Source organism: Antrostomus carolinensis, unplaced genomic scaffold, assembly GCF_000700745.2.
Source record: "Antrostomus carolinensis isolate BGI_N321 unplaced genomic scaffold, ASM70074v2 scaffold4370, whole genome shotgun sequence".
Taxonomy (NCBI): domain Eukaryota; kingdom Metazoa; phylum Chordata; class Aves; order Caprimulgiformes; family Caprimulgidae; genus Antrostomus; species Antrostomus carolinensis.
The window spans coordinates 1-12,733 of NW_010286284.1; the positions used below are offsets into that span (position 1 = coordinate 1).

The following is a 12,733-nucleotide window of genomic DNA, read 5'->3' on the forward strand; positions in this document are numbered from 1 at the left end:
CCCAAACCATTCTCTGATTCTATGATTCTAAAATAGAATAAGAGAACTTTAGAAAGTATTTTGTGTAGTGGTTATAATGAACTGGCTTTTTGACAGTGCTCATTTATTTTTAAACTGGATTACTTCAATTTTGTTTTTTGCAGAGGACCCATAGACATGAGTTGTTTACTCCTTCAGCCATTGTTGCTCATCCTGATGACAGTAAGAGCAAATTCCAGGTAAAAAATTGGGTTTTTTTTTTTCTTGCAAAGTGAACTGTACTTGTGTTATACTTTAATGCGGTAATAGTTCTCCAGTGACATCTTAGTTTTACATCCCATTTGGGTAATTAATGGAAATTAGTTATTTTTGTTCATTTTTAGCCTATGTGTCAAAAATGCAGTTATTTGGCTCAGGTAGGCATAATGACCAAACCACTCAAAAGTCACTATGAAGTGCAAGAGAACATGGCTTCCTGAGGTGGAAGGACATTAGCTGTTCAGCTTATTACACTTTGCTTCCCTCTGCTTGGGGATGTTTTCCCTGCTTCTTTCTTTCATAAGCACTAAATTCACAAACCTACAATTGAATAAGGTCGTAACTTCAGTCTGTTCTGTTCTCTTCCCATCTCAGCTTTCTCATATTCAATGCTCTCCCTATATTACATAGTTATTACATATTTTTAAAAAAGTTGAACCTGTGTGTGTGTGTTTGTGTCACTGGGTACCAAAAAACAGCTTTTGCTTTGTTCAGCTTCCCTGTTTCTCCCTGTTCTGATCATGCTATCGTGTAGAAAAAAGCAGCTGACGTTAGCTGAGTCCAGCCTGCATCTCCATCCAGGCTGTAAAAGCATCGTTCTCCCTTGACTGCTTCCTGTCCTCCCTGTCAGCAGTAACTTCTGCTGGCCTTGTAGGAGGATTGTCTCTCTTTACTGCAGCCTGACAGACTAAAATAAGTTTGTCCAGGAACTGCAGATAGCACGCTATGCCATGTCACCTCTATTACTCTGGAGTGTTCTCTGTCATCCATCTAAGGTTCTTCGATAAAAGTAATTAGTGTTCAGATTGGGTCCTGCTGAGGATCCAATTACTACAATTGACATTCTTAGGCAAGTGCAGAAATTGCCACTTGTTCTTTTTAGTTTTAATCCACAGAACCACAGAATTGAAATGGTTGGAAAAGACCTTTAAGATCATCGAGTCCAACCATAAACCCAACACTGCCAATTCCACCTCTAACCCGTGTCCCAAAGCACCTTGTCTACCCATCTTTTAAATCCCACCAGGGAAGGTGCCTCCACCACCTCCCTGGGCAGCCCCTTCCAACGCTTGACTACCCTTTCGGTGAAGAAATTCTTCCTCATATCCAATCTAAACCTCCCCTGGCACAACTTGAGGTCATTTTCTCTCCAGTTGTAAGCAAAATAATCACAATAAATATTTACTTGCTAAGCAGTTCTTTATGCTTGCAGCCATTATTGGAAATCTTTTCCTAAACTGTGCTACATTTAACATTCAGAAATACATCTCTGGTTTTTCTATTGAGCCTGTATGCTCTCATAGCTCATTTGTGTATTTCTGTAAAAACATGTGCTGTGTGGTGCTTTGTCTTGCTTGCTTAAGATATATGGAGAGTTTTAATTTCTTATTTGATTTCTTATTTGATTCTTTGCCTTTGGTTCCAGCTTAAAACAATAGAAACTCTATTGGGCAATAGAGCTAAAGTGGGGGAAGTGATTGTGCTTGGGATGATAACTCAGCTCAAGGAGGTAGGTTGTGTTTTATTGTGGAGTATCTAGGTCACTGTTCATTCAGTGTTATAATATATTAGAAAATGAGAAGGCTTCAATATCTGACCACTTTATCCTGTCATATAAGTCAGTGGCAGAACTCCCATCAATGTCAGTGGTGCAAGATCCATTGCCTAAGAAGAGACTTTTCCACAAGCAGCTGATGCTCGTGTGTGAGCTCTTGTATGTCTTTCTCTTCTCACTACAGAATGTTGTAATGCTTCATGTCAGCAACCAGAACCAGTGACATTTTCTAGGCATGACCCTTCTTGAAATGCTGTAGCTTCCAATGATTGTGTTTGGACTTGCCATGGCATTGGCCTGTGGTTGTAGGGGAGGGGTGCACCTTCAATCCAAGCTGCACCAGCTCAAAGGGAAGGTGCTAAGATACACTGACTGTAAGCTACACTGTTTTCAGCTCTGCCAGTGTGTTCTAAGCTTACAATATTAAAAACTGCTAAATTATTTCTGAATGCTGACTGATAGATGCTTCTGATTGAAGCATTTATGTGTTTGGGTATATTTTGTTTTACTAATGAATCCTGTTTTTTAGGGGAAATTTTTCCTAGAAGACCCTACAGGAGTTGTCCAGCTAGACCTTAGCAAAGCCATATCCTTTTTCTGTGATTTAAGAGTTGAAGAAATTTCTTATAGACCTGGAGAATTTTCAATTAAATAATAAATCAATATTGACATTAAAAATTACGTATTGAGAATTGCAGCTCTGTCTTTTTCCCTCTTTTCAAATTACTTGGTTGCTGCAGCTCAGTGCCCTTTTACAGAGCCTGTTAGGACAAGGTGAGTGTTCCTTCTCGTCCTGTTTGTGGGCTGTTGATGAGTTTACCTGCTCAGCTACCAAGTGATTGCCTGGCTCTTAAGGCAGCCTATGAACTTTCAGTAGTGTCCAGATATATTACAGCACCTGAAAAGCAAACTTTGGTTAAAGAACTAGTTTAAAAGTCCTGCTCTAAGAAAAAAAATATATATTTCTTAACCTTTCTGCACCAGTTCCACAGTGGTTTATATACTGAATCATGCTTTGTTTTGGCAGAAGGTAAAGCTGACTGTTTTTCTTAGCTTGTAATAAGTTACACTCTTAGTGGCTGTTGCTGCAATTACACATGTGCCAGATGTGGTTGAGCAGACAAGTCTCGTGTTGATGAGGCTTGACCATAAGCTGAGTTTGTGACTGAGATTTTTTGGCCATAAGCCTTTCCTGTTAACCTTGTGGGCTCTGGAGCTCTGTGATATTTGGGGTTTGCAGCGATGTTGGTGGGATGTGAACATCTGTAGCAGCTTTGAGGATTGGCCTTGATTAGCCTGGCTCCAACATGCTTGGAGGAGATATGGCTGCATTAGGAAGACAGACTAAAATAATGAAACAGCATGATTTAACCATCTGAAAACGCTGCTATCTGTTGGCAAAACTTTGGTCCTTCAGAGGCTTTGGTGAGTCTTCTCATTCAGATGATGTCAGGGCTTGCACTTTTGGAGCCTTGGGCATATTTTAGCAGAATTACAGTAATTTCTGTTTATAGGATATTACTCTGTGCAATATACATAATCCCAGTCTATTTTCTAGTAATGTATTTAACATTTTAAATTTTTTAAGTAAACTAAATAGAAGTAAAGAGCAAGAATGATAGTGGGGACAAGTATCACCCTGTTACTTCTGTTCCTCTGACAGATGGGACAGTTCTGGAGAAAGGGTGCAGTTTGATGGAGACCTTCTGGGGCAGGGCCAGCAAAAATGATTCCTGTTCCCCTACATTCTTATTCAGCTGGGTTGATAAGGTTGTTTATGTGTCTGTGCAGCAAATCCATTCAAAGAAGTGTCTGGGGTTAAAAAAAAAATAGTTGTTTTGTTGCTCAGCCTGTTTTTCAGCCAGATATTTTAATTCCCTGGTCTGGTTCACCACTAAACAGCACAGGGTCTGGTGCTATCACAAGAGAGGGATTGATGGAGGCTGGGACTAGCTATGCAGCACAGCTGCCAACTGTCTGACTAATGTCTAGGACATGATGTTGTTAGAAAAACTAAAGGTTATTTTATTATTCAAAAAACCCCTTAGGTTGGTATGAAGATGAAGTTTTTCATGTGAACGCTTTTGGATTTCCGCCTACTGAGCCTTCTGCTACCACTAGGTATAAAACTGACTTTCAGCAGCTTTGCTCCATATTTTGTTATGGGTTTCTAAGTAAGCACATTATTATTTTGTAATTCTTGTGACATTAAAGTATGCTATTCTTCCCCCTACCCAAATGCTTCAAAATAAATACAGTTTTAAGGAAGCTGTTCTGGGACTTTCTGGTCTCTTTGCACCAGTACTAAAGCCTGTAGCATTAGAAGAAAAACCCTTCCAAAGGCTGATGGGTTCTGCATATAATAACAACTGGGATGTAAGCCCTTCTCAATTGCAAAACTAGATAACTATTACAGGAGAAGAAGACATTAATTGTTGCTCAAGGAATGGTTGAGGGAACGAACTGAGGATAAATATTACCCTGAGATGATCTGTTAAATTATGGCAGGGCAGCACCCCTGCTTTGTATCCAGGTGACTGCCATTTCTCTTCCTTGGTTTCTCCATGAAGTTCTAGATGATTATTGATACCATCTGAGCTACTTATCATAATGATAATAATTAAAATGGCTTAAGTGAGTCATAATCAAAATTACTAACTATTTTGAAAGAAAACAGAGCTAACTTGAATATTTTAATGATGTAGAGCTTTCTATGGGAATATAAACTTCTTTGGAGGGCCTTCTTCAACTTCGGTAAAGGCTTCTGCAAAACTAAAGCAGCTGGAGGATGAAAATGAAGATGCCATGTTTGTGTTTCTTTCTGATGTATGGCTGGACCAAGCAGAAGTACTTGAAAAGCTTCACACAATGTTTTCGGGTAGGTGAGAACTTCTTTGACTCTGAGCTTTGTTTTAAGGCATTTTTTACCATTTTCCTTAGTCCTTAGCAGCCTTGAGAGGTGAAGCTGACAAGTGCAGCAAGGCAGAGTGATGGCTGGGTGGCCCTTGGTCCCTAGCTGTGGCTGTATCCCCTCCTTGGCATGGGCTGAGAAGTCTGACCCCATGGTGAGCTAATTCATGCTGGGAATACCCCAGCAGAAAACTAAGCACCTTTGTTAAAGAATTAGTTTTGTGCTGGTTTAGCTTTGTGAACTTTTAATTGTGGTCACTCATGAGCATCCCTGTCCAGGCAGGGGAAGCTGGACAGCAGCAAGACTGTTCTTTCTAGGATCTACTAAGAGTTAGGCCAACTTTATTGTCAAACTGTGAGCTAAATGCACGCTCTTTGTGTGGCTTTTTTTTTTTTTTTAAAGTATACTTTTAAATTAAAAAGTCAGGAAATGATTTTCAAGAGTCCTTTTATTACTGTATTGTGCATTTTTGATGAACTTCCATTTTGAGACAGCTAGAACAAGCTCAACTGTTGCATTTTTTTTGGCAGGATCCCACTGAACCCAAGGCCAAAGCTAGTGAAGTCTCACTCTAATTTTAGTGAGCTATTTGCATTTCATGGTTGCTATTATATTTCTTCTGTTTCTTTCTCTAGCCATTTTAAAAATTGGATTGCATTATATTTTTGCAAGTTGACATTTCCTTTTCATAAATCACTTAGTTCTAATATAGTTTTGGACAGTAGCCATTTTATGTGCTGTGACAAGAATGTTTCCCTTGCTCGTGAAAGTTCTTCCTAGGCTTAGTTTAAAGAAAACCTCTTCCTTCATCAGAGATCAGCAGTCCCTTGAATGCTTTCTGGTTCTACTAATGAAAAAATGTCAGCTACTCCTAAAATATGAACTGTTTCTTCCATGCATATTACATTAGTAATCTTGACAACATTTGGAAAGCAAGCATCTGCGAGATCTATGAATTACTTCTTTGTATTCCAGAGCAGTTTTGGAACAGCTTGTCCTGTCTGTCTTAGGTAGAATGGAAGTGTGAGATGGTGGCTGCTTTAAAAATAAACAACATAAAATGAAGGGTGGGAAACTGCTACTCACCTAAAGAAAATGGGACACAAATTACCACACTCATCCAGAAGTTACGAAACCAGTTCACTATCTTGATCAAAGTTGGCGAGATCCTTGAAGCAAATTGAACGTGACCTAAGATTGCGTGTGCTGAAGTCATAAAGGGACTTTGGCCAGTGAGGTTAATGTACTGAACTCAACTGCCACATTCATTTACTATTTTGAGACATTTCTTTAATTGGCAAGTAATAAGCTTCATAATTATAAACTAAAAATAATAGCTGAGTGGAATAGCAAGAAAAAAAAACCCCAACAACATTGATGAGCCATTTTTCTGGTATAAACAATTCTGTCCTATTTACCAACTGGATTGAAAAATAGTGGAAGTAAATCCAAGTCTGGTGCTGCATGTTAGGAAAATGGAGAGTAACCTGGAACATGAGATGAATCCCTGAGTAGATGCTTTTATTTATCTTTTAGGGATGGGAATCAGGTTACTTTTTTCACTCTTTGCTATAAAGGATGTGTTTCTGGGTGATTAGTGAGGATTCATCAGATTCTTAAAATGCTCAGGCAATTCCTTTGCTTTATAATGCCAAAGAGCAAATTAAATATTGGTAGAGCCCTTGAATTGGAATGATGCATGGAGGTTCATAGTAATCCATTGCTACCTACTCTCTATTTTTCTTTTTAAGGAAAGAGAGCGTTTAAAAATTGTATTATTTATTATAATTGCTATTATTTTTTGTAATTACTGGGTCAGTAGTTAGTTGGATACACAAAATGTTGTTGGAACTGAGCCTGTAAATAACAGAGGGCTCCTTTCAGGTGACATTTGTACCATCATCCTTTTTAAGCTTACAAAAGCCTGAATCAAAAAAAAAATAGTTCAGGTGTATTAATAGCAGCAGAGCTTGAAGTGCTGTTTCAGTTTCTGCCTTTTGGGGAAAGGGGGCTGGAATCAGAATGCTGAAAGATGCTGAAGTGAATGGATGTTACACTGATAGATACTCTCTTTTCCCAGGTTATTCCTCTGCACCTCCAACCTGCTTTTTCTTTTGTGGAAATTTTTCATCTGCACCATATGGAAAAAGTCAGATTCAGTCACTGAAAGGTAGGGAAGTCTTTGTAGTTGGACATGTGTATTAAATTAAAATAATGATGGCAAAAGAAATTAAGAGAGCAGAAAATAAACCCTTATTTGTAAGTGACACATTTTTTAATGTTCTGAAGTACAAGGGTGATTCATGTAATGTGTGTTTATTGTCTAACCAGGTGTTGTATCATAGTTTGTTTTTTTTTTCCTGTCTCTAGGTTCTTTGAAGGCTCTTGCAGATATTATATGTGAATATCCCAGCATTCATAAAAGGTACACAGCAAAGTGCTATGAAAAGGGATTTTTTTTTTAATTTCATGAAAACTTTGCTTTAATTACTTTAAGAAACTAACAGATACCACGTTTTGTCATTATTGTGGGTGAGCTATGATCAGATAGCAAGCTGATCTTGTAACAGCCCTGTAAATTTGTTTTGGGAGCAGCGTAAGGTTTTGATTTTATGTAAAATAGCTTGGTCATGGAAGGTGTTATTGAGTGAGCAAAGGTGAAACTGCCTCTCCCTGGAACATTTTCCACAAGGATTAAACACGGCCCATGACTCCTCAAAAGTGATATTTGGATGAGCCCTTTTTTTCCCATGGAATTCCCTTAAAATCAGCAAGGTTCTGCCCGAGCAGTGCTGCTTTGTAAACTGATGTTGAAGTCTTGATGCTGCTACGAGCACTTAATGCTTTCTGTACCAGCCCTGGAAAATGTCATCAGAAACAGTGACTGCTGCCATCTCATTTCTCTCTTTTCCATTCTTGCATGTGTGGTTCTCCACAGCTGTTCATTTGAGAACTAACCAAAGCAATGCAATCCTGCAAAGGAATATTTTATTTATCCCTTCTTGTGTCCCTGCTCTGTGGGAGCCCCATTTCAGGTCTGGAGAACTAAATCTCTTCTATGGAGAATTGGATATACATAGGAAAGTAAAACAGGGAGACTACCAGGCTTATCCTTTCTGACTTCTGATCATTGAATTCGTTACACTAACCCCAAAGTAGAGCCAGTTCCTAAGATGAGACCCAAAAGCATGAATGGCCACAGCCTGTAGCTCTTGAGCTCTGTAAGCGAGTGTATCTCATGGACTGATCCTCCATCCTGATTATCTGGGTCCTTGTATGAGATCCTGGAGCCCATCATCACCCAGTCCTGAGCCAGGCTGCACACCTGGTCTGTCTTCCTTCCCACAGTCAGTTCCCCTTGCAGAGTGAAGAGTTTTTAAGGTTTCTCTTCTGCTTTAGTGAAGAGTGGGTATGTATCTTATGCCTTGGCTGTGATTTATGTGGTTCATAAGGCCAGTCTGCCCCAGAATCGGTTATTTGCGTGCATCTGTGGGGTAATGGCAGTATATCACCAATGATTAGATACTTCTAGGATCATTTTATATGATAAGTTGAACTTTTTTTACAGTAGTCGATTTGTGTTTGTTCCTGGTCCTGAAGACCCTGGTCCTGGTTCTATTTTACCAAGGTCAGTTTGCTTTACTTTTTCAAATTTTTGGAATTTTGAGTTAAATAGCTAAAGAAGGTAAAAGTCTTGGTTGATACATCTGTTGCTATTTATTTTAGACCTCCCCTGGCTGAAAACATTACTGAGGAATTCAGACAGCTGGTGCCATTTTCAGTTTTCACCACAAATCCTTGCAGGTAACAGTGTAACTCACTGCAATTTTTCATGGTCTTTTTCTTTTTTAGTGAATGACTAATTTATGTGCAAATGTAATTTCAAAAATTACAGATTTTGGAAAAATGAGTTTTAAATTTTTCGAATTAATAGAGTTCCTCACTTGCATTAATTTTAACTAGCTTTAAATACATTAAGACATAAATAAATTAGTGATGAAAGGAGGTAGTGCTAAAAGTTTGATAGTGAGTATAAAAATCCTGCTCCAAAGAACAGTATTTTTTCTGAATCTGGAGGGAATGAAGGGAAGATGGGAAAATATTATTTTAATTCAAATATGCTCTTTCATTTTGGTATATTAGAGGGAGATCAACTTTATAGTGCAGCTCCCTATCTTTTAGTTTCATCTCAGTTTATTTAATGTCATTAACGTTTTCCATTTAGGATTCAATATTGCACCCAAGAAATAATTATCTTTCGTGAAGATTTGGTAAACAAAATGTGCAGAAACTGTGTCCGCTTCCCTACCAGCAACATGGACATTCCCAACCATGTGAGTGAGTTGTGTTCACTGCTTCTTGCTGAGATCTCCTTGAGTTTTTTATCAGCAGGTCTGCATTTAGGGTGCTCTGATCTGAATCCTCACGACATGTTGCAAGAGTAACCAAGAGGGATTGTAAGAAGGATCTATACATTTAGTATTATTATTTTAATTTACATCTTGACGGTAAAATAACTGAAACCATGGTACTGATTGATGGCTTTGAGTCATTCTGCCTGTTCCACTGCAGTTGCCCTTGAATGCAGAACTTTGTAGCAGCTGGCTCTTGGTGTGTGTGCACCAGCAATGAATGTCATACCAAGAAACATTGATTCCTAAAGGCAAAGTTTAATACCAATTACCTTTTTTTTTTTTTTTAAGGTTTGGTCAATTAACCAGTGACATTTGCAGTAAAGCAGCATGTCACTTTTCCAAAAGGTCATCTGCTTCTTCTGCCTTCTCACTTGAAGTTTTAATCCTGCTTTTGATACATTGCCGCAGCACTCTGAGTTATGATTCTAGTTAATGAATGCACAGCAGGACTTGATGTGACTTACTGATGTAATTCAGTAAGAACGATCCAGGGAGTCCTGGCTCATTGCAGTGACGGATGGAGTCTGTTTCTATTCATTTTATAGGGTTTTCTGTGTTTATTTGCTTGACTCAGAAACTTCTTTGAGCTCTTTCTTCCTTCTCTCCGTTACGACAGCGCTCGGTTTCTTTGTGAACATAGTGAACACACTGTGCACACTGATGCACCTCGGTTTTTGTGTGCATGTTTGCTGCAAGCCAGCATTTCCCTGTACTCACACATGGCTTTTTCATGCTTGGAAATTAAAGAATTAATTTTAAAAATGTAGAATTACATATTACAACACTTTCTGCAGATAAGAGTCCTGGGTTGCTTTTGCATACTTCTGTTTTTTCCTGCCTTTTCTGCTTGTCATTAGTTTTTTAATTCAGCCATCAGTGTAAAAAGATGAATGAGAGAGAGAGAGGGAAATTCTGTTACTAACATTGGATTGAATTAATAGTGACTTTAGGCCTCGTACGATATTAGTGGAATAACTGGGCCTATGCTTGGTACATCGTTTTCTTTCAGCAGCAGACACTTGCACCATGTTGCTGTAGTGATTTTGGCCCTTTGGGGAAAATGGAGCCTAATAGCAGCTACATGATTGATTAGAGATAATAAAAGTTTTCAAGGGGCTTGAAGAGAGAGTTTCAGGAACCAAAAATACTCTGGCTGGAATTTGCCAGATGAAAAAGCAAATGAAAGGAGGGCAGCTGGTGTCTGGAGCAGGGCAAGGAAATCAAAATCATTTGGGAATCGAATTATTTCCCCAATTCAGGGAAAAAACCCTGTGTTTAAGTATGGATCTTGTGGTTAACTGGTACTGCAAGGAAAGCCCTGAGGGGGGGGAAAAAAAAGGCACAAAATAAAAGTTATGGCAGTGTTGGTGCTTCCTGGGTTGGAGGAACAGGTAGGTAGATTCTGCAGTTTGTAGGAGAGGCTGATTAGTGAAATGGTTTTGACATCTTCAAGTGCTGGCTGGTATGTTTTAGAAAGGACTTTGTGTATTAAAAAAACCCAAACAACACAACAAACAAAACAGCAGCTGACTGTTGTATGGGAGTTGCTGTTTTACTCTAGAAATCATTAATAATCAGAGGGAGTGAAATACACAAAAACCCATTTCCAGGTTCAAAGCTTCTTTATTAACAGGACATTAGTATCTACAGGAATGAGTATGACTTGTAAAAAAATGGTTCAAACTAATACTACTTACGTTTATTTTGCAGTTTGTAAAGACTATATTATCCCAAGGACATCTGACGCCGCTTCCGCTGTACGTCAGCCCCGTGTACTGGGCCTACGACTACTCCCTGAGGGTTTATCCTCTGCCAGATATGCTCGTCGTTGCAGATAAATACGACCCATTCACTGTCACCAACACTGACTGTCTTTGCATAAATCCTGTAAGATTTCCTTCCCCTTTACCAAAATGAGAAGGGAGTGCAGTCACATTTAAGTGTGTCTCTTACCATCTGTCCAGTGTTTTACTTACACAAGTGTGGTTTGAACATTTTTCTTTACAGGGTTCATTTCCAAGAAGTGGATTTTCATTCAAAGTATTCTACCCCTCCAACAAGACAGTTGAAGACAGGTAAATATATTCAGTTACTCATTTAAAATAAAGTATCTTGTTATTTGCTGACTTTGTAATTATCAGGAAGGACCCAGAAAATGAATTATATCAACAGAACAAATGTCAATGTTCTAGCAGTTAGGGTAGACTTATGCTTCATAGTTATGCAGGGTAAGAAATCCAAATGCCTAGAATTAAAATAATAAATTTGGAAATTAGTCAGATAATAATGACGAGAAGCATGATCCAAAAGTAAAAGGAAGGATAGACTGTACTGTATGATTTTCAAAAATTGAGACCCAAGTGGGAAACAGATTGGTTTCTGGAGATGACACTTGTTATGTAAGTTCATTACACTTAGGAACAATTCTTATTATATAGGTTCATTACACTTAGGAACAATTCTTATTATATAGGTTCATTACACTTAGGAACAATTCTTATTATATAGGTTCATTACACTTAGGAACAATTCTTGGTGCATTTTGTGCACCAAGCCCAGAAGCCACTTTCATGCTTTGATTTCATGTATTTTAAATCTGTACTTATTCATTCCAACGACTGGAAAAAACACCACCTGCAATACCAAGGAAGTATCAAAGGGCTTATAACTGGGATGAAAATTTGCCTCAGTTTGAAATAATGATGATATAACCCAATGGGAAAAGTGCAAACTTATCTTGTCTGATTCAGTTTCATGCCTTGTGGCAGAAGCTGTGATTTTTTTACTGTTCTGTGATTTTCTCAAATGGAGGTGTATAACACCCTGCCACCCTCCCAAGGGAACCGCTAATAGATCAACCCATGTAACCTTTGCTTGCATCTAGAAAATACCATACCATGAGATGCTTTCGGTCTTTAAATAGTTTAAAACGTTATCAAGTCTTTCATAAATCAAGAAATAGAATAATATGTTATTTATTGTGAAGTTGCTTTTTCAAAACTAAATTATTGGTTTTGTTTGGTATTTTCAGCAAGCTTCAGGGTCTCTGAATTTCTGCGAGACTGCAAAAAGGGAGTGAGCCTTTGGAAAGCCAACAGCCAACAACTCATTTTAGATGGATTGATTTTATGGTATTTACAAACTGTTTATAATAAATGTCAAAGCCAAAAAAATGGTGTGTTTTGTACACAAATAAACTTCTACAGGAAAAAGATACTGGTGTTAATTTGGATAAGTAATGTAGGGTCACAGTGAAGATTAATTGGAAAAGCATAATAAAAGAAGGCAACTGGAGGAGCCAAATGCGTGTCTATCAAACAGGAAATACCTCTTTTAAAAAAAAAAAAGTTAAAAATAAGGAAAACTTTGTTTTTCACCACGCTGAGTTGAACTGATAGCTGGTTACCTACAGGGGATACTGGAAATGTGGGCTAAGGTTTTTCTTTGGGCAGGAAAGGTCTAGAGAAGATTTGTGAGGTGTTATTTAGTAATGGCAACATGTAATTAGTTTGCAGATAGCGTTACGCAGGCAGAGCAGGGAGAGGAACGAGGACATGGTCCTTCGAAACTTCAAGAAGGGAAGGAGGAGGAAATCTTGCTGAGGGAGCAATCAGG

General features: G+C 38.4%; 1 protein-coding gene across 1 annotated transcript; it reads left to right on the forward strand.

Annotated features, from left to right (window-relative positions):
* Positions 1-143: 143 nt before the first annotated feature.
* On the forward strand, positions 144-12,323 carry POLE2 (DNA polymerase epsilon 2, accessory subunit; the record flags this gene model as incomplete). Its single annotated transcript, XM_010178324.1, has 14 exons — positions 144-218; positions 1,664-1,747; positions 2,322-2,378; positions 2,774-2,822; positions 3,841-3,913; positions 4,498-4,670; positions 6,784-6,873; positions 7,074-7,128; positions 8,272-8,331; positions 8,430-8,507; positions 8,929-9,037; positions 10,829-11,005; positions 11,126-11,193; positions 12,150-12,323. Coding segments are annotated over 14 exons (1,167 nt in total), but the record flags the coding sequence as incomplete, so codon positions are not given.
* Positions 12,324-12,733: the final 410 nt, after the last annotated feature.